We start from the raw sequence: 22,390 nt of genomic DNA on the forward strand, positions 1-22,390 counted from the left end.
GGCCTATAGGAACCAGTGCTAAGGGCAAGAGTAGAGGGCACCCCCACAAATCAAAGCAAACACAACAGAAAGGGGGTTACCACCACTGCCATGGGCTGTCACGTCACCTGGTCCCAAACAGGGCTCCCCAGCACCAGTCCTGTAAGAGGGAACAGAACAGCAGTTAGGGAGTCATAGTAGACTACATTCAAAGGACATAGTTTAGCCTACAACAGTGGCTTGTAGTCTGTTATGGACATAGTGCCTGGTGGCCTCACAAAACTACCAACTAAAACAGAAGAAACTCAAAATAATTCACAAGACAGAAAACAATAATAAGACCACATATCATAGTATTAGTCTGCTCTCTCTCTCAGTCTCAGTCAGATAGCAAGCCTCCCTTCCATCTCATGGGAGACCTTGCCGTGGATGGGACAGGATGGGAAGGAGTGTAGTAGACAGAATATGTTCTTTTCAAATGGTTGGCACAGCATAAGCTGCAGAAAAACAGCAGTGTTGTCGTTCACTGGCCATGCATTAAGAAACGTATCACTGGAACACACCACTCCATAAGGAGGAAGTAACGTTGAGGCTGCGTGCAGCAACAACCACCACCAGTTGTGCACATGGCTGTGGCACTGCTGCAGCCCCACAGGCTACTAGAGACAGACAGCTGCTGCTGGTAAGAGCTGTGCAGCCTAAATATTATTACTAATCAACCTACTAATGGGTGGGCAGAGGATGGGCTGCACAGCAGGGAACCAAAAGCCCATACTGCAACAATAAAGACAAACCTAATCAGTTAGACAGCAAAGTGATCTGCCACAAATGTTTTGCAGTTAATGACCAGTGGGACGTTGGGAAATAAGAGGTGGCGGGTCTTTCCCCTGCTCAGATGGACTGATTCTGGGAATAGAGCGAATATCTAGACACTGAAACCTATATGTTGTGTCTACTACAGAAAAGCTGTATCATTTGATATCAACGGGATTGTCTACGTGTGCGTCTACAATGACTTTCCTTGCTCAACAGTATCATGGTGACAACCACACAATAGATATATAATCCACACAAGACCACAGGAGGATAAGTGCTATTGTATTAGACAAGACAAGACACACAATAGGAATCATACGAGAGCGGATATTGTTTTGGGGGTTGTGTTATTAACAGAAATATGGAACTGACCCACTCAATCAAACTGAAGCCTTGGGGAAGTAAGGTGATGCTGCCGGGCCTGTCGGAAGATTAAAGTTTCATTTGGCTTCTACTTTAATAAAGGCTGGGACGGCCATATGTAGCAAGGACGCAGAACAGCCTGGCTGGACATGAGACACACACAGACGCAGAACATCACTTTGGACCAATGTCAAAGATACGCTCAGGACCAATATTATGCTCTTCAAAAAGTGAGTGTCTATGTTTAATTCAAGTTATCCTAAAGCGGCACAACTTTTTGACGAATAAAATGTAATTTTGTCCAATCTGTATGGTACAGAGTAGCCTACCGTATGTAAATACAATATAACTTATGCAATTGGGATGGTTTTATATGTCTGCCGCCTGCAATTCTATTGAGACATTTAGATTGTGTCAAAGGTCATGTCTCACCTAGACACAGGATCGGACCCGGACTGAAGGTCAAGATTCAATAATTGTATCCCCGAGCAGGGCAGGCTTCATGAGCTCAATGATGAAACATTCAGCACTTGTGCAAGAAAGTTAAAAAGAAGAAAAGTTAAATAGTGCAGCTTTAAATTAAAGTTGTTAGTATACTGAAGGATATGGACAAAATCAATTTAAAATGTTTTTGTCGAAATACGCGAATATTGATATTGTGATAATATCGTTTTCCTTTGTTTCAAAAAAGGTCTAAGATCGACAAGCTTATAACGGTTGTGAGCTTTTATTTTTTGACAATAAATGAAGCTTAATTGATTACAACCATGTCATTTCTATGTAGATATTTTGTATTTAATTTACAAAATAGTTTAGTTTTTTTCCCTGTTTGATGTCTTGTCGACTGCCAAAGTTTACTTTCCAAAGTTTACTTTCAGCATACGACGCCTTGATGGCATCGTATGCTGAAAATTGAAGATCTACAAGCTCACAGTGCGTCGCAGCTGGATCTCTTGTCCACTATTCCCTCCCTAAACATCTAGTTTTTATTTGTTGACATAATAATTGTAAAAATATTTAGTCTTAATTTTTAATCAGTGAAAAAAGGTAGTCGACGAACATTTTCCGCCATAGTTTAGGACGGTTGACGAAATAAACACTGGTGATATGTCTCTCTCTCTCTCTCCATCCTCCAGACACCCTCAGTGTCGTACGGCCGCCGCTCCCATCGCTCCTCCTCCTCCTCTTCCTCGTCCTCTGCCAGTCCTTCGCGGTCAGCGGCATGCCCTTGAACTCCACGAACATCACGCACATGGACATTGACGGCGCCGGTCGCGAGGGGCTGTCTCAGGGGCTGTCTCAGTCACGCTGTTCGGTCGTCACACAGGTGCAGTGGTGTAAAGTAACTAAGTACATTTATTTAAGTACTGTAATGAAGTACAATTTGGAGGTATTTTTACTTTATTTGAGTATTTCCAAATTCCAATACTTTTACTTCTACTCCACTATACATCTCAGGGGGAAGTATTGTACTTTTACATTTAGTTAAACTTCACGTTACTTTGTAGACTTTTGTAGATTGTAGATTTTGATTATTATTACAAAACATAGATTTGTCACTTCAGCTCTACATGTACAGCCATTTGAAAATAGCCGATCTACAAGAGGTTTATTTGATTGCATTTCCAAAAGATTTTTATACATTTGAAATTTTGAAACAGGACATTCCGCATGATGATTTTACTTTTGGTATGCTCTCATTACATTTTGATACCAATACTTTTGTACTTTTACTCAGATACATTTTGAATAGCAGACTTTGACTTGTAACAGAGCACTTCTACATTACAGTATTGATACTTTTACTTAATTAAGTTAGTGATGTGAGTACGTTGTCCCACCACTGCGCAGGTGGGGGAGGAGAGGGTGGGGAGAGCAGTGGTGGGAGCATACGTCCCGCAGTGCAGCCCGGACGGGAACTTCCTGCCGCAGCAGTGCTGGGCCTCCTCGGGCTACTGCTGGTGTGTGAACGTCCTCACCGGAGCGGAGATCCCTGCTACGAGGACGCCGCCTGGATCTCTACCTGTGGACTGCAGTGAGTTCCAGTGGTGTCAAACGGGAGAGTCTTTTTTTTGCTGAGCCTGGGAGTCAATGGTCGCTGGGGGGGGCGCTTGTTTCACAGGTTATAGGGTTAGGTTTAGGCATATAGTTTTACTGAGGTTAGGTTTAGGGTTAGGTTTAGGCATAGTTTTTGTGAGGTTAGGGTTAGGTTTAGGCATAGGTTATATAACCCCACCCTACTAGCAGTAGCCGGCGCCCTAAAACAAGCGTCCCATCAGCGCCCATCGAAACCGAGGATCTGCAAAAAAGGTAGTCCTGGTGTCAAACAGTGGTTTTCAATTTCAATCAGTGGTCCCCAGCTAAATGATGGAGAGTTGGTAACCAAATGGACCCTTATTAGATCTTTAACGCTTGAGAGCGTAAAATTAAACCAAATGGACCCATAAGGGTCCATTTGGTTTCATTTTACGCTCTCAAGAGTTAAATTATTGTTGAACTTAATTGATATTACTTAATTTACAAGAAGTCTACACAATTAGAGAATGTAGAAGAATTGTTATTTTGATCACTGTTATCTCCTATGGTACCAACATCAATACAGCATGGAGTTTTGGGTCTCCCCATTGAACACTGAGGCCCCTTTTCCACCAAAATAACCTCTAGAACTGGTTCTGTTCTAGATTCCTGGATTCTAGATTCCACCAAAGGTTCGCGTTGGGACAAAACGTGCTCCAGGTTCGAAATTCAATGGTCAAAGGCAGATAAAGTTTCACCATTTATTTTCTTTTTTTAATAATGATTTTTTAATAGTGACACGCCCACTTTGGTTCACAGTTCAGGGCAAGTAAAAAAGTAGTTTTTTTTGTTCCAGTTCCGAACCAACTTGTAGGGTTCTGAACCAATTCATTTTCAATGGAAACACTCTGAACTGGTTCAATATTAGGCTGGGGAAAAATAACCCAACCGATTCTATCTCGGTGGAAAAGGGGCCTGGCTGAGGGTCCCTGGGCCCCACTTGGAGAACCACTGATCTATCAATATACCCTATTGGCCTTAATATAAGACTACGTTTTTTTTTTCAATGGAAATATCCGGGTCGTATTATAATCGGGGCCTAGACTATATGACATCCAATGTTCTTTTTCCACAAATGAGTCTTGAAAAATGGGGGTCATCTTATAATCAGAGTCACAATACGGTATTCACCCAAGTCAGTCACCACCCACCCACCCAGTCAGTCACCCACCCACCCAGTCAGTCACCCAGTCAGTCAGTCACCCACCCACCCACCCACCCAGTCAGTCACTCACCCACCCACCCAGTCAGTCACCCAGTCAGTCACCCACCCAGTCAGTCAGTCACCCACCCACCCACCCAGTTACCCAGTCACCCACCCACCGGGCCTCCCAGGCAGTCACTCACCCATCCATCCATCCATCCTCTTCCTCAGCTTCCGGCTCAGAGGGATACAGAGAGAATGACTTCTGTGCGCCTGGCTGGTCTCGCTTCGGCATGCGCTGCTTCATCTTCATCAGCACCCTGAAGACCTGGCTGGAAGCTGAGGTGCGTAGAATGGAGAGAGAGAGAGAGAGAGAGAGAGGGGGGGGGGTGGGGGGGGGGGGGGGGGGGGGGGGGGGCAGAAATGGATTACTGTATATGTATACTATACTACCAAACTACTACTACTACTACTGCTATATAACATGTTATATGGTATAGCAACATTTCTATAGCCCTAATATACGTATACTGTCTGCCTGCCTGCCTGCCTGCCTCTCTCTCTCTGCCAGGCGTACTGTTTGTTTGATGGGGCCACGCTGGCGTCGGTCCACAGCGCGGAGGATAATCATTTCCTGCAGACTCTGACCAGAGGAGACAGCCATGACTTCCCTCGCACCTGGATAGGAGGAACGGATGCAATACAGGTACTATAACCAGTGGTGGAAAAAAAAGGACTCAATTGTTTTACTTAAGTTTTTAAAAAAAGTATCAATACTGCAATATAGAACTACTCCGTTACAAGTAAAAGTCTGGAATTCAAAATGTACTTGATCCGGAATTCAAAATGTAAAAGTAACAAAAGTACAAAAGTATTGGCATAAAAATGCTCATTGTGCAGAATGTCCCGTTTCAAGTTTTCAAAGGTATAAAGATATTTTGAAAATAGCAGATCTACAAGCTCACAATGCATCGCAATGCGGCACATTGCTTGTAGATCTACTATTTTCAAATGGCTAAAGTGGTTACTGGATGTTTTGTAATAATAATCAAAATCTACAAAGTAACTTATAACTAAAATACTCCAGTAAAAGTACCTCAAAATTGTACTTAAGTACAATGTACTTAGTTACTTTCCACCACTGACTATATCATAACATGATATGATGCCAGGATAGACCCCACCTACTCTGAGTGGACTGCAGCTTAGTTCAGCCTGATAATCAGGCTAGGTACTATAGCAGGGCCAGAGTAATATAGTAAGAGAGTGGCGACACTATAGCGTTGAGTCCCATTGTTAACAATGGAATGCGGAAGTGCTCATTCTATCTCAATGGGATAGTTCCAGCTATAGGAGCAATGTTTGGAACTATAGCCCATAGGCACCCACTTTGCGGCGAGATCAAAGTGTGTCGCTACTCTCTGAGCAGGGCATAGCAGTGGGCGTGGATTTCTGGTTCCACTGAAAGATATATTTTTTTCAAATTCATTTTTCCCATATAGAGATTTACAAAAATATTGATATCAATTATTTTAAGCCTAGAATCAAGAGAGCTGACGGAAAAAGACTCGCTCACTGTATACAAATAAAGGAGAACTCTTTAGATCGAGACTTAAGAAAACATGCTCATAAAGTCACCATATATGGTGCCCAGGTCATCGTGACATCATCAGGGATGGATATCAAACCCTGTAAGCTCAAGAGAATGTCCCCGCTACCACCATCTCCATATACTGTATGGAGCTGACCTGTTCTGACATTCCATATGTTGATCTGGCCTCATCAAGCCCTGTACACTCAAGACATGCTCCTTATATGGCCAGTACAGGATTCATTCCATGTTGATCTGACCCCCCATGCCGTCAACGAGGCGGATGCATCACACGACTTCGCCGCTTCTCACCCTCAGGCGTCTTACTGGTGTATATATGTGCGTGTGTGTGTGTGTGTGTGTAGAATGGATTCTGGCTGTGGAGCGATGGGAGCAGGTTCGACTATGAGAACTTTCGCCGGGGAGTGAACATGAGTAATAGTGAAGCCTGTCTGGAAATGAATGTTGGAGGTAAGCACATGCACGAGCGTGTGAGTGCGTGCACACACACGCACTCACAATGCCATTAATAATAAGTGTGCACAGTCCCATTAATAATAACTGTCTGTCGTCCTGTTCAGTGTCATTGGAATGGAACGACCTAGCATGCAACAACAAGAAGCCCTTCCTTTGCGCAAAGAACATCCACTCTCTGCCCAGCACGATGACAACAACATAACCACTATGATGTTCATGTTGTCACACTCAGTGGTGGAAAAAGTTTTGCAATTGATTTGCTCAACCCTAGAACACTAAACATATTTTTTTGTTACACCATCACTAAACACGGGTATATTTTGCCCAATGTAAAATATTCCATAAAAAATATGTATCATCAAAATATATTGAAGTACAGCAATGGAGTTTTGGGTCTCCCCATTGAACTCTATAGTCAAAAGTAGGCCGGTGGCCGATTGCGACGGGCACATACAGGTCTAGTGTATAAAATGTCAACAAAAAAACTTTTGAAAATACAAGCTCTCAATCGTCGCGATGCATTGTGAGCTTGTAGATCGGCTATTTTCAAATGACAAATGTATATAGAGTCGATAGATGTAGTGGAGTAGAAGTAAAATTATTGGAAATTGGAAATACTCAAGTAAAGTGCAAATACCTCAAACTTGGACTTAAGTACAGTACTTAAGTAAATGTACTTAGTTACTTTCCACGACTGGTCACACTACAGCGGATTTGTCACACACCCTATAGCCTATGGGAAAAGATAATATTTAAAGTGCCGTGATTTTGATACTTTTTCTGTTTTGTATGTGTACTAGACCTGTACGTGCCCATCGGCCTACTTGAGAACGATGCAACTTGGGAATCTAATAATATTAATACTCATTGTCAACTTGTCATAGCACCCGTTTTAACTATCTGTCTGTGTCCCACATGGAGATCACTGTATCTGCCGGTCTGCCTGTGTCTGGAGAGCGCAAACTGACTGTGAAAAGTGGAGTGGTTAAGTAATCAATTTGCAGGTGTGGGGTGGCCATGGCAATCAATAAAGGCAAAGGCTGGAAATTGCACAGGTGAGGGGACTTTGGCTCATTAGGCCCACTGGCAGAGCCTGAGAAGAGCCTTTTGTGGTGGTTCTGGAGAAGCGTGGGTCCGACCGACTCGATACCGTGCACTGCACTCCCTGTGGGGGTGTGGAACGCGTGTGTCGAATTTGAAGTCGGTGGGTCAAACGGTTCGCGAGTTACGTGCATTACAACCGCACACACACACACACACACGCACGTACGCACGCAGAGACGTGGCGCATTTATAGTATGATGGAGTTAACATTACTCGAATAGACCCCCAAGTGTGGTTAGAATATTGAAATATGTCTTCCCTGTGTGTATTTTTGGTTTCTTCCTGAAAGCCTTTGCCTTTTTCGCCTGGTTAGTGGTGATGAACTGTCATACTTAATGAACTGGTGGGTGTGGCTACATAAAAAAAACATTTTAACACTTTCTGTAAACGTTTTTGAAAAAAAAGCTTTCTCCTATAGTATAATCAATGTACTTTATGATGATGTTTTAGGGGAGGAAAAAAAATCACGCCACTCCATAAAATGGCCATAAAACATGGTTCATATATTTGTTTAGAACGTGCTTATATGTTGTCATCAGTGCATATTTAGTTTTTGCTGCACACATTAAAATGGGAGCCATAGAGTTACGACAACTCCGTTCACTTCATGGGGCCAGTCCAATGGTGGCTCTTCTACATACTTATATTGGCGAATAGTGACAAAGGCCTGAACGGGAAGTTTAAACGAGTTACTTGAACCGCACGTGACTGGGCTGTTTTCTGCCCCCCTCAATATCGTAACCCTTACCCTGTCTTACTCTATGGCTCTGCAAATGTTAAAACATATTATTAGTAAACTTAACCTCAGCAAAACTATGCCTATAAGCGTAATTTAAAACATTTAAAAATTACAAGAATACAAGAACCACCCCGTTGAGCATTTGGCGTGAGGTCGTCGGAATAAAAAGAGTGAACGTGTTTTAAGGCGAGCATTCCGGTTACCGGGCATTTTCCAGATGCTGGGGTTTAAGTGGTTAAAGGACCCAGAGCCATAGAGTAAGACAGAGTTACGACATTGAGGGGGCAGAAAACTGAGCACTCGAGCGCCGTTCATGCTGCCTGGAGAGTGACAAGCTAGAGTTTGAAATACATTGTTCCAACGAGGGCAGCGCAAATAAGAGCTATTTTAGGCATGCGAGTGTGTCCCACCAAATGACCAGAACTACACTCAGGCAATGAATTAATTATTTTGCAACCACTATATGGCAATGATTTCCTACAGGTTTAAGTCCAAAAATCTGAACTAACCCTTTAATGAAAAATGTAGTCTTTTTTATATCCAATATTGGAAGTATAATTAAATGCATTTGAAATTAAATTGTTACTTTTCAGGATAACAATAAAAAAAAAGCTCAAAACGCATATTGAGCTTGTAGATGTTTTCTACTTTTGTGTGACAGAATGACAAAGTATTAATTTACAGTAAAAAGTAAAAACTTCGGATTTCCGAGTGTGTAAATATATAGTGGCCCTCCCCATCATCAAAGTAGCCCATCCATAATGTAAGACATGAACAGGTGTATGGAGAGATCGGACAACATGGGGAAGAGAGAAGAGGAAGGAACGAGACAACTGACATGTTTGAAAATACAACCACACTGACTGGTTGACTTTTGTACAATATTTATTCAAATATGAAGACGGTATACCAGCAGCAGCCTCCACTAGTACAGCAAAATGGCAGGTTACTGTGGTCTGCCAGAATTTGGCACTTAGAGAGTTCTCTTCCACTGTCCACTGTGCTCCGAACCAGCAAGAACCAGACTCTATACCAGGTGTACCAATGTATCATGAAGGAGTTTCATCTTGCCAGAAGGTCATTGTTAAACTTCCCTGTCTTTTGCGGTTTGTGTGAGTTTACTATTTTTGTGAGAAACTAGTACCGGTAACTACTATCCCCAGCAATAATAAAGGTTTTTTTTATTTTATTTGATTGGAGTGCTTTAGATGCCAGTTTGGAACAAGAGGCTAAACTAACGATGTGAGAGAACCTAAGACAATCGACAGTGGAAACATTGCCTTATTGATATGTGGTTTACGTTTTTCCATTTATCATCCACACTTACTTATTGCAATTAATTTGTTGTTGAAAAAAAAACAAAAAAAAACAATTAAATTATATTTGACAGCCGAGTTTGACAAACTTTAAGGACTCACAAACTGTCCCAAGACATATTTGCATGGTGACTCCTCTGTATAATCATAAACACAACACAAGAGACATTTTAAAGCAAGGCAAATGGGGCTCAAATTGTCAACACATCAGCTATGAGGCAAAATAAGACTTTTTTTTAATAGTCCATAACAGACTGTGTGATTGGGTGTCTAATAGGGAACATTCTGACTAGATAGAAGTAAAAATCAGGCTTAAGAGTATCCCAACCATCTTTGTTGCTTTAAAAGATGTCTTGTGTCAACAGCAGTTTTACTGTAAAAACCTATAAGACTTTAAATAAAAAATATTTCCCATAAAACAATAAGCCTATCTCACAGAATTTCCCCGCCCCCCTTAATACGCCCCCTTTCGGGGTTAGTGGCGATAGCGTGACGTCACTCCATAGACGCTTCATGTTAACAGAGGTAATTTAAGAAGTCTACAACTTTTGTTTTCTCAAGGTAAGGTTTGTTCTATCTGTTCGAGCTGATTTACCATATTGTTTGCTTCATAATAATATTGGTCTGTCACATTTTTACATTAGAAAATGTACTTAGATTCTCCAGAGAAAAAAACGTGTAAATGCTCATGTTAAAGTCACCACTATTTACCGGAAGTGGGCGTGAAAAACGGGCTGTGAGATAGGCCTATTGGTAGTAAACAATGCTCAAAGGAGAAGTACAGTACACGATTGGTGCGCAATTAGCAACCTGGGCAAAGCTTTCCTTTGCTTGTGCTTTTCACTGAGCTCCCGAGTAACAGGTTTTGCAGCGGAGAGCAATATGTCAATCAATAAAGGCAGAAAGCCCCCAAAAATATCTTACAAAAAAAGAATATGCAGCCTTCAATCACACACAATATTGTTTCAGCTTAAAATTTAAACAAAAAAAAATAGTCTTAAAAAAAAAAAAGATAGAAGATATCATTAACAATTTGTGCATTCCCAATTTCAACCCTATGAATCAAAGGATAAATGTGATGGACCGTTCGACACATTTCTTTGTTGCAAAACCATTAAGTCCAAGACATTTTGAATGTTCACAATCAATTCAACAAATATCTGGTTGGTCTGTTCTGTCATTTGTGAATTGCACACTGCAACTTGTAAGAGAGATATTTCCTGCACAAAACGTCAAGCATTGTGTCATCATTGAAATATTGAGGAAATGAAAGCAAAAAGACTGGTTGTATTGTCAGTCAAGTAGCTGACAAAACTAATGCATTAAATGATGAGGAAATAGAAAACACATTGTGGGATAACCGTATAAACACTAATGGCCATAGCATGTGCAGGTCCCAGCTTGTGCTACATTCTATTTCCCTCATTAATACTGTCACGAAACCAAAATAATGCTAAAGCTTAACAAAGCTCTTCAGAAAGCAAACTATGAATTTATGTAGTTGTGTAACTTTTAACACAATTGCACATATACGCACATGTGCGATACCCTGGAGTGAATAACAAGGCTTTTTCATAAAGTCAGATGAAAACATGTGGAGTGTCAATGACAAAAGTGTAAACTATTAAAACAAGTTACAAAAAACATCTTTTATGTCCAGATTTTTTTCTTCTATGAACAAAATCAAATATGTAAATAAAATTAAATATATTAAATGGCATGTGAAGAATTGTTTTTAGCCAATTCTAGTTTGTAAACACACTTACATAACATGGTCTTCAAATGATATTTAAAAAAAAACCTGATAGCAATAAATATGATATGATTTGCAAAACAAAACCCTAAAGGATAAAATATGTCATGCAAATATCAATTCAACTCAAGTGGATGGCAGAGCCACCAACTATAAGGTCAACAAGAGTGGTCAATGCTAACATTTGACATACAATTGGAAACACCGACAGCCAATCAAAACCCATCCGTCATAGAGTAAGACACAGTTACGACATTGAGGGGGAAGAAACTGAGCACTCGAGCACTGTTCATGCAACCTGGACGGTGACCAGCTGGAGTTTGAAATACATTGTTTTCAACGAGGGCGGCGCAAATAAGAGTTATTTTAGGCATGTGTTTTTAAACAACTGTTTTAAAGTATTGTATAGTGACAACTAAAGTCTCTGTAATGTTTATGTTGTATGGGGCCATTGGACTGGCCCCATAAAGTGAACGGAGTTGTCGTAACTCTGTCTTACTCTATGGCTCTGGTACAAACTATTTACAGAGCGGTATTGTTTATCAGCGTCGATGTTCACGTCATTGTCCTCATAGTTATTATTCTAGGTGTAGGTGGCCCTTTAGAGTCTAAAAGGTAAAAGCCCTGCTAAGCGCTCCCCAGAGGCAATGCTGCTCATCACAGCCAGCCAGAACAAAGTTTGTTTGAACCGACATACATTTCCATCATCATTATGCTGTGTTCACGTTAGTGGCAACAAAGCCACAGGCTACAACCCGACGACTTAAAGATGCCCAGTTGCCCACAAGAACTAAAATAAATAAATAAAAAAGGCAACAAAAAAAAATCAGCACTCCAATGTCACACTTAATCATAAGTTTCACCCTTTACACAAGCCTTCTTTCAGTCTGCACACAATTGCTGCTTGTAATGGGGAAAGAAATATGACTTTTTTCATCTGCAATTCCCTTGTTCTTTTTAACCCAAGCCTTAATAATGTTCTCACTTGTCGGCGCCACACGGACGCACGCTTGACGACGTCAAACAAGGATGTTGAGCAACACTGCGATGCGTTATGGACCCCACCACAGCTCTAGGTAAACGCCGCTGTGATTGGCCAGTAGTCGCTGTGATTGATAGTTCTTGTTTGTTTTTTCATGCCTAAACCTAACTAACCTCAGTAAAACTATCAGTAACCTCAGAAAAGCTAACCCTAAACCTAACCTCAGTAAAACTATGCCTAAACCTAACACTAACCTTAGAAAAGCTATACCTAAACCTAGCCTAAACCTAGCCTAAACCTAACCTCAGCAAATCCATGCCTGCACGGGAGCCAATCAGACGGGTCTATCCTAGAGCTGAAGTGGGATTCATAATCATGTCTCTGTGACAGTGTAGCTGACCACGGCCTGTTCGCTTTGTAGCTTTAACGCAGCATTTAGTCCACGAAAAAAAACCTGATCATTTAGCACTAACCCTTCATCACTAGCTGCTTGGGAATACGGCATAACCAGTGTATAAGGTGCTGTAGGGAAGGCCATCAGATTAACACAATCAGTATGGTTTATCCTGCATTCTGCCTATTACATAACAATGTGTAAAGTTGTATTTTTGGCCAAACTAGGCCCACACCAGAGGCAAGGTGCACAACAAATTCCATGGAAACCCAGCTAGTAGCTTTCAAGATATATTTTAAGTGTCGGACGAACTACCCAAATGAACATGGGCAACCGCCATGTCCTCTTTTTACGTACTCTTGGAACTTGCATCACCATTTTACAAAGCAGATCCGTTTAAAAATATATTGGCACCATCCCGTGTACACCATTAAGGTATTCTTCCCAGACATAGCTTGTAAATCCTCAATGTATGCAAAAGAAAAAACTAAAAACAAATGCAGCATCGACACCTGGTAGCGCTATAGGGCCAACATTTTCCTGTCAAACCTTGTCATGGGGTTCCGCGTGTTCAGGGGTGTTCTGCAGGGCTCTATTCTAGGCCCAGGGAGAAGTTGATTCCATGGACGATTCCTATGATGATGGGTTGCCAGGCAACCAGGTATCTGAGCCAGTCCAGCAGCTGTCCATACAGAACATGTGTCTTCTCCCAACTGGAGGGGAATGCATTAAGGAGAACACTTAGAATAATCCTTTCGTCAAAACCATGGAGAGTTCCCTAGATTAGGAGATACGAGCCATTCTTTTGGAGCCGCAAAAAGTGAAGGCAGTGCGCATGCGCAAATCAAGTACATTGCAGAAGGAGAGGACAGATTAATTTCGGATTTCGAACCATTTTTTTGGACCCGTCAAGAACTCTACCCCACGGTTTTGATATAAAAGACCTTAGCAAAAATGGTGTTAATGGGCTTAATGGGATAGCAAAACATTGAGTAGCGGCGTTTTGCAGCGCTCGCTGGAAATCACTCAACGGTCTGGCGTACATATTCTGAAGAGAACCAGGAGGCTGACATTCAGTAATGGGGGTCTTGTGATCAAAATAAGAACATGATAATGATATGTAAAAACAAAATCTAGAATTTGCCATGGACAAGGACAAGTCTGGCCAAGGACACATTTGTCCGTGTACGGAGACATTGTACCGTCACTGTCGGGCAGAAACCTTGCATCTCCAAATTTTAAATGAAAGTCTTTCTTCATCACAGAAGAGTGTTGAACAAAAGTAGTGAAAATAGTAGATCTACAAGTACACAACGCCGCTATGCGCTTGTAGGATCGGCCGTTTGAGAACCGAAGGTTCGATCATGGGCTCCCCCAGAGTTAGTGTCGAAGTGTCCTTGAGCAAGACGCTGAATCCCCAATTGCTCCCGATGGTTGGTGCCTTGCATGGTTTCTGCCGCCATCGGTGTATGAATGTGTGTGTGAATGTAATGCACAATCATTGTAAAGCGCCTTGGATAAAGGCGCTATATAAATGCACCATTTACCATTTAATCGGCTATCACCGTAGATTGGTAGATCATTTTTAAAATACAACACAAACAGTTTTGTGCATAAAGGTTTTTTCCACCCAACAATATAATAGCAACATGATTAAAAAAAAAAAAAAAACTTTTAAAAAAAGACTTTAAGGGTTTTTATTTTATTTATATATAAATATATATATATATATTTATATATAAAATCAAAAATATTCGTTTTAGAAGGTATTTGTAGAATCGGCCTCAGGTCTTATGGGTTAAACCTGCATTCATGACATGAGCCGATGCTAAATGTTGAATGAAAAGGATACGGGTTGTTCATCATCCTCTTCAAGTCAACCTTCTCGTTGCAGTAGGGACACGTCTGCTTCTTACCCACAATGCACCAACCACGGATACAGAACTCATGGAATCTGAGGGCCGGGGGGGCAAAGGTTAAGGCATGACAACCACTGTGAAACAAATATGGTCACTGAGAATATTACAATGAAACAAGAAATATTAGAGTCATATTTGTCAGGTGAAACAAACGCTGTCTCCCTTGTGCATCTTTCCTGCTCTCCAGTTAGGTCATAACATTAGCCGCGCTCTGCTGCGGTGTGTGTATATGGGTGTTGGTTGAAATCAGACCTTCCGCGGTGTGTGTGTCATAGCTTAGGAGGCAGGCAATCATGGGGTGCATACTTAGTTTAGAGTAGTCATTGGTTAGACATAAGGTTGGTGAGGGGTGCGTTAAGGGTTGGGAGAGGGTTAAGGTTAGGTTTAGGTGTGCTGCCCCGTGGGAGGTTAGGGTTAGGGTGAGGTCAGAGTATTGGGTCAAACTCCCATTGGCTTAGGCGGCATGTGGTCTTTTTTACGGGGTGGCACTGCGGGTGTCTAGCAGTCTATAAAAGGGAATAGATTGTCTATTTTTGTGTACAGAGATAATCTCACAAACCATAGGACCAATGTGCACTCTGCCAGTAGGCCAGAGAACTGAAATGTAAGGAGGACATCTGGTGGTTAGACCAGGTACTACATCGACCCCATAATCACACTACACAGGTCCTAAACATGGCTTAGGATCAGTGTGTTAACTTGTGTCATGATGTCAAAAAGGGTTCAAACACATTTTTAACAAATGTTTCTTTAAGTGTTTGACTTAATTCCAAAACTTTTCCCAGGCCTGGAAAACTGATTTCTGAACTCATTTCAATATATTTACAAGAATTTCATGATTGTGGGAAGCTATATCTCCTACTACACACTGGTTAAAGAGTAGGGGCGTAAATGCTCTAGGTACCTGATGATTTGATTCTGATTCAATGTATCTCGATTCCTCCTCACTATGGGACTAATAAACAAAGTGCTTTATAATAATCCAAAATAACAGATTAACTTACTTGCTGCTTTTTTGTTTACATGTCTCTGTGACATGTAAACAATCTCAACGCACGTGTCGCACACATGCAGTGGAGCTACGTTCCATAACCTGGAGGGATGCGACGTTGTGATTTGTTCAAAAACACACAGCTTTCTTTCCAGTTTCAGAGTGAAACTTCAAAATAAAATGCCTGTATTTTTCATTTCCCTATGGTCTTTAACTTTTTTGAGTGCTCGGATCACCTCCCGTTCTTGTGTAATCCATGCATTGATTTTATTTTCCACCCCTAGTAAAGAGGATACATGTGGTTGCAGGAGAGCTGGTAGGTGTCCTCGAGGATTCCCTCTTCATCGACGTCCACCAGAATCCGCTGACCGCACACCGCACAGATATCGTCCGACAGGCTTCTGCTGGGCATGCCTCCCACGTTGTAGTACTGCAAGAAAATACCAACACCAAGTTCTCCCATCAAATCTGATTCAAATCCAAAAGCTAGGAAAACTGGCAGAAAGGCACGTTCGCTGCATGAAAGATTAACACAATCCCTACTGTTACACTAGGCGGGATCGTGAGGCCAGTCAAATACGCGAAATACCAGAAGAATAGATCCTAGGCAACCAGGACGTGCAGCCCCCCCCCCCCCCCCCAGTCAGCACATCGATTATGTCAACAATGAAGCAAGCACCAATTTGACTCACAATTATAATTCACTCACGGAAAAAAGGCCTGGTAGTGTATAAATTAAGCATTAGATGCTTTGTGTTCATTGACCCCTTAGTCAAGTGACTACCCCACACCTCCTTATAATGACCCCCTTCATTTTCCCCCCCAAACTATAAAGTTGTTTTATTATTATTTTTTACTTTTTACGATTTGAATTGTGTTGTTTTTCATGTCATGATTATGAATTAAATACCCAGGAGCTGAATAGAAACAAGACCGCAAGGACGTTTTTTGGTGTGTTTGACCGTACTCTGTACCGTTGACATTTCTTCATCAATCAATCAAAGACCTGGATATGAATAATTTAACATTAATTTAAAATAGATAAGTCAGAGCCCTCTGCATGTGCTTGCGGACACACAGAACCTCTCACAAAGACATACATGCAGATATGCATATACGTACACACATACTGTACATGCGTACTCGTGCACACTCAGAGATTCTCTTATGCACCCGTCCATATGTACAGTACGCACATACTGATAACTTTGTGATTCGAGACTCGTTTGATTTTACCCCGATTGTGGAAGCCATGTAGTCTGAGCAGATCTCCGCAAAGTCTCTCCCCATCACTCCATAATACAGACCATAGAACAGCATGATCACTCCAACATCCATAGAATCCTCTGCTTTGATCCTGAGATATGAGAGAGAGAGAGAATACAAGAAAGAGAGAGAGAGAGGAGCGAGAGAGATTATATTCACCTTTTTCTTACAGCCCATAGTGCATTGCGTTTGTGTGCATAAGTTCCTTTTTCTCTTGCTGTGTTGCCAGTTTTGCAAGAGGAACAAGTGGCCAGGTCTATGAAAACAAGCACAAATGAAAATAGCTGATCTACAAGCTCACAGTGACACATTGTGAGGTTGTACATCCGTTATTTAAAAACACATTGAGAATAAATCGAAATAATTTGAATATTTTTAAAACATATTTTTTATAAAAGGCACAAAATATGTTCAGATGGATGTCTGTGGACAATTACATATTAATCTGGGGTTCCTTGATGTGAATAAATGTGGAAGCAAGCCCAAATAAGCAACTACTATACACTTTAGAATCAAGCCCAAAAAAACATCAACCAGCAATGCAATAATTTATTTGCAAGTGACTTTACAGAAAAGACAAGTCAAAGGTTGCTTATAATAAGCAGACATGGCAACACGGCCTGAAGGAAGCAAAGCACACACGCAAGGAGCCCCAGTACCTTGGCGGAGAAAAACGTGGAAATAAACTAGAAGTTCATACATCTAACGCCAAGCATAAAAAACATGACATTGGTGTTACACTAAATACTCAGCTTCCCATCATGCACCTGTAACTCAACATGCATTGCAATGCATGGACGTGCAATCGTGCATGTCACATGATCGGGCGAAGCCATAGCCAATCGTTTGGGATTTGCCCGCCATCCACTTCCTGTTTCAGTGCCGTCTTTAAACCCTTTTTTCGCGGATGTTCTGGGCTCACTTCTGATGTTATGCTGCGTCACAGTTATAATATTAACGCTTCTGAAGAGAAATAAACTTTATTACACGGTACACATTCCTCTGTGTGGACAAAAATGTGTCGACAACAATGTGGGCATGGAAATCTCTCAAATGTAAAAATAGATACCGTTTATTACTGCACATTTTGTTTGGGAGAACAATGCGACGGCGAACAGAAAGTCCTCCATCTTGGCTCTCCACTTTCCTCCGGCCTACACTTGAAATGCATGAGGCGTCGTGCAACCGGAGACCGTGTCTGTCCTCACCTGAAGAAGACGTTGAAGCCAAACATGGTGAACATGATGGCCAGGTAGCCCAGAACCCCCACCGCATAGCTCAGCTTATAGATCAATAGGAACCACTTATACACCATCCTGAAACACACACACACACACACACACACACATGAACGTACGTACCAACGACGACATAGTTAACCAAATCATTTTAACAAATCAGATCTTTTAAGATTTAGAAGAATTTTGTTTAGAATCGGCCTCTGTCCGAATCATCTGCTTAAACTTGTAATTATGACAGCATGTGAGCACATGGTGGTACTGTACCGGGGCGTGCGGCCGGACAGCGGCCTGCGCGTGGCTCTGAAGATGACGTAGCTGGTAATAACGGAGAACACACCCCACATGGACAGAAACCTCCACCAGTACAGCTTGATGGTGAAGTACAGAGGAACCACCCACATCTGGAGTAGAGTCACCAGCTGGATGGAGAGAACGCGTGCACACACACAGTTTGTACATGGGAGAATTGAATAAAGATGGAGGTCCTGTTAAAACCCATTTGTGGGTAGTAGTTATTATTAATCACTTAGATAACACTGTTTGGATATGACATAAGTCAATATTGAGCAAATTCATGGCCCATGCCCTGGCAGAATCGTGGAATGTTCGGTGGTTGTTGCAATTACCCGATTACAGTACCTACTATACTTAATCCCGTTCAACTCTTATTTTGAAGAACCAAAACCTCCGACCGGATGATACAAATGTTACTACTACTGTGTATTGTCGCATCCACTTCTGGTCCCGCGATCGGCGGCGAGAAAGCGCCATCGCGACCATCACTGCATTGGCTATGGGCTGTGGAATAAACCTCATTTTGGCCAGAAATGCCATCTGGGACAAGTAATTGGAGATAAAGGCGATTGAAAGAAACAGATAAGAGTGGGCGCAGATGCGTGCGCAATTCAAGATGGCGCACTCCAGTGTTGTTGAGAACATCAGCTAGCAAGAGCTAGCCGTAGAGCTACGTTATTGGCGCCAAGCGTGGTATTTATTAATTGACGCAGATCTACGGAAATGGAAGGAAGCGTGTTAAGTCAACTGCTTTGCCGAATGTTCGCCCCCAGAACAGGGTTAATGTGTTTAACGGCTTCCTCCCACCTGTCCTTGCTTAATCACATTGTTCGCCTGTCAGGCCAGACTACTATCACTGTGCAGATATTAGCCCGGAACTTTGGTGTGGAAGATTCATTTCCAAGCGGTGGTTACAAACAGATTCCAACGTCACAGAAAATAAGTCTCACTTTGAATACTGGGCTCTGATTGGTCACCCACAACTCTGGGGTGAGTGACATGTAATTCAAACTGAGGAGTGCCAGACCAATCTCCTCAGGGATTGTTTTTTTTTTGGCAGATACATCTGGTTTCCAGCCTATCACATTGTAACCTCGCGTCACCAGACTTTCCACCTCGGAGGAAAGCCTGGTATTCGTTCCAAACTGGCCCGTGTGATCTGCTCTAGACCCAGTGGTGAAAAGTAACCAAGTAAATTCACGCTTTTGAGGTATTTGTACTTTGTTTTACTACTACCAATTTTCAGTACCTTTACTTCTACTCTACTTCTATGCAGGGCTCGAGATTCCCGGGGCCTATAAAATATCTATTTGGGACGATACAATATCTAATTCAGGACGGTTTGGGGACTAGAGGAGTTTTTGCATTGAAAATGCGCATGTCGTGCACACCGACGACTCGACGAGCAGCATGAGACGAGCAGCATGAGACGAGCAGCATGAGACTAGCAGCGCTGCATAAGACAGACGCAAGCGACACAGACTGACACGGGAGCGAGCTGCCTCAAATCCCAATATAAATAAGACAGAGTATTGTTAATATAGTCCACTGCAATTTAATGATCTGCTATGGTTATGGATCCAAGGCTATACTCACGTTGTAGGAGCGGTGGTGGCGCTGTTTCCACTGCACCAGGACGAGCTGGGCAACCACCAGCGTGGCGATGAGGATCATGATCATCTCGGCGTGCATGGCCTCGTGACCGCGGTGCTTGACGTGGAGGCGCTCATGGCTGACCCTGCAAGGCAAGTGTTGATTTTGACAGCAAAATTATTATTATTTTTCGTTTTAGTCACAGTCTCTTGAATAGTTTATCTAGTTTTTAGTCACATTCTAGTCACCTGGAATGCTTTAGTGTTTTAGTCTACGTTTAGTCGACTAAATATCATGAGATTTTAGTCGACTAAATCTACAGTTGATTTAGTCGACTAAAATGTATTTTGGTGGGCCTTGATGCCGTCGTAATGACTGATTTTACACTTGCTGAAAATTGCCGATCTACAAGCACTGCGACGCGTTGTGAGCTTGCTGCAGATCTTCTATTATCAGCATCTGGATCTCATGTTGTCCACTATAGTCCCTTCCTAACATTTGTCTAGTTTTTATTTGTTGACGAAATTGCCAATATATTTAGTCTCAGTCATCATAGCTCAGTTTTCATTTAGTTTGTCAGTGAAAAAAAGTAGTCGAACATTTTTTGTCAAGAGTATTAGTCGACGAAATCAACACTGCTGCAGGGACTCAAGAGGGCAGGACAGGGAGCATGAGACCCCCGCACACACACACACACACACTGTCACTCTCTCTCTCTCAAACTTACTTCCAGCTCTCCCTGTGTGTCATTTTCAGGAGATCGTCCTACAGAGAGAAAGAAGAAAAGAGAGAGAGAGAGAGAGGGTGTAGAGATAGAACGAGATATAGATGGATTGATATATAGGTATTGAACAAGAATAAAGGCATAGTGGGCGAGAAGGGAATATATGAGAGAGAGAGAGAGAGAGAGAGAGAGGAGAGAGAGGAGAGAAAGAGAGAGAGAGAGGACAAACATAAATAAAGAGTTTAGCGTTGGGGCAGACATGATTGATTGAATATTTTATGAACAGTTTGCAGGAAAAAAAAAGCACAGGAAAGTACAGTTCAATACAAGGTATTGAACTGTACAGGATTTAAACCGGGCAAATCTGTGGATTAAACTGTGGCACGTAAACAGTGGAAACGTCATCTGACAGCTTTAACAGCAACACGTCAACTATAGTTAAGGCTTTCCTTCCTGACAATTCAATCCCATATCAGCTGTCATATCTGTTACCTTATTATGATGAGCAATACAACTTTACAATTCCATACAATATGTCGCCATGTAATGGTAACGAACCGGATAATAACTGCCACCTACCTGTGGTTGTACTTGCACACTGTCACCTGCTGCCATGGCTGTTTATCGGCTAACAACAGCTAGCCTGTTCGGCTAACAGCGCCGCGTTTGCACAGGACGACGGGAGCCGAAAGGGACTTTCATTCTTCTTCTTCTTTTGCTTCTATTTCTTCTTCTTTTGATTTAATGGCGGGCTGCAACCACTGCTTTCAGGTGCATACCGCCACCTGCTGCAGTGTTGCCGAAACATTTGGGGTCATGCCTATGAGTATGCCTACTGTATGTTTTTGATCTCTGGCCTCTGGGACCCCAATCTCTACACTGTAAAGTAAAATAATCAGTGTTAATGTAACTCTGACAGTGTGCGTTTTCCAACCAATGCACCAGTGGTTCTCAAACTTTTTCAAGCTAGGGACCCCCAAATTGATATTTGCATGCAGACCCACATCTGAAAATATTCTGTGCCAGGGACCCCCAGAATAGAGCTTCTGTGTGGGGAAAAAATATATGAATCAAATCCTTTCCAGACATTTTCAATATATTTAAAAAATAATTCAGAATTTTTCAGCATATATATAGGCTATAGCCTACATGGATAAAGTGTTTAAAATGATTCTGCATGGTGCTTACTTTGACTGCATGGGGAGTTGGGGACCCCCTTGAACCCACTTCAAGGACCCCATGGGGGTCCCCCCACTTTGAGAAGCAGTGACATGTACCATAGTAGGCATGTACCAGTATTGAGCAAGTTACTATTATTTTTTAACAGATTACATATTTTATTACCTTCATTTTAAAATAATAAAATCGTTACATATTACCGTCTGAGCAAGAGCAATATATTACTTATTACAAAATGCTCAAATACAATAACTAAAATACTAAATAGCCGAGATCTATTAATATTGACATTTTATTGTATGCCCAAAGTTGTTCTTCATAGGCCAAATAATAATTTTATAATCTATTTTGTAGATTTGGATAATTATTACAAGACTTACAGTTCGAACGTTTGAAAGTACAAACTCAAACAACAAACTCACAATGCTATTTTCAAGGATTTTTATAAT

The 22,390-nt window shown here is 41.8% G+C and overlaps 1 protein-coding gene across 5 annotated transcripts; it reads right to left on the minus strand.

Moving 5' to 3' along the window:
* LOC306914662 (RING finger protein 175-like) lies at positions 1-21,460 on the minus strand. 5 transcript variants are annotated; one of them, XR_013788725.1, is made up of 13 exons: positions 21,342-21,460; positions 20,766-20,803; positions 20,042-20,183; positions 18,416-18,570; positions 18,119-18,226; positions 16,881-17,001; positions 15,941-16,074; positions 14,587-14,688; positions 13,284-13,447; positions 4,956-5,056; positions 4,582-4,717; positions 3,000-3,188; positions 1-139 (listed from the first exon to the last, which is right to left on the minus strand). XR_013788725.1 is itself a non-coding variant. In XM_079491809.1 (10 exons), exons 1-9 carry the CDS (start codon positions 21,375-21,377, stop codon positions 13,327-13,329), a joined length of 957 nt encoding a protein of 318 aa, XP_079347935.1. In that variant the 5' UTR covers positions 21,378-21,460; the 3' UTR covers positions 4,935-5,056; positions 13,284-13,326. The 5 variants fall into 5 exon arrangements, 2 of the variants coding, with proteins under 2 accessions (XP_079347935.1, XP_079347934.1); XR_013788727.1 differs by lacking the exon at positions 1-139 and having other exon boundaries at positions 2,733-3,188; XR_013788726.1 differs by lacking the exons at positions 1-139; positions 4,956-5,056 and having other exon boundaries at positions 2,733-3,188.
* Between the last annotated feature and the right edge of the window lie 930 nt (positions 21,461-22,390).

This window comes from Electrona antarctica, assembly GCF_951216825.1.
Source record: "Electrona antarctica genome assembly, chromosome: 21".
NCBI lineage: Eukaryota > Metazoa > Chordata > Actinopteri > Myctophiformes > Myctophidae > Electrona > Electrona antarctica.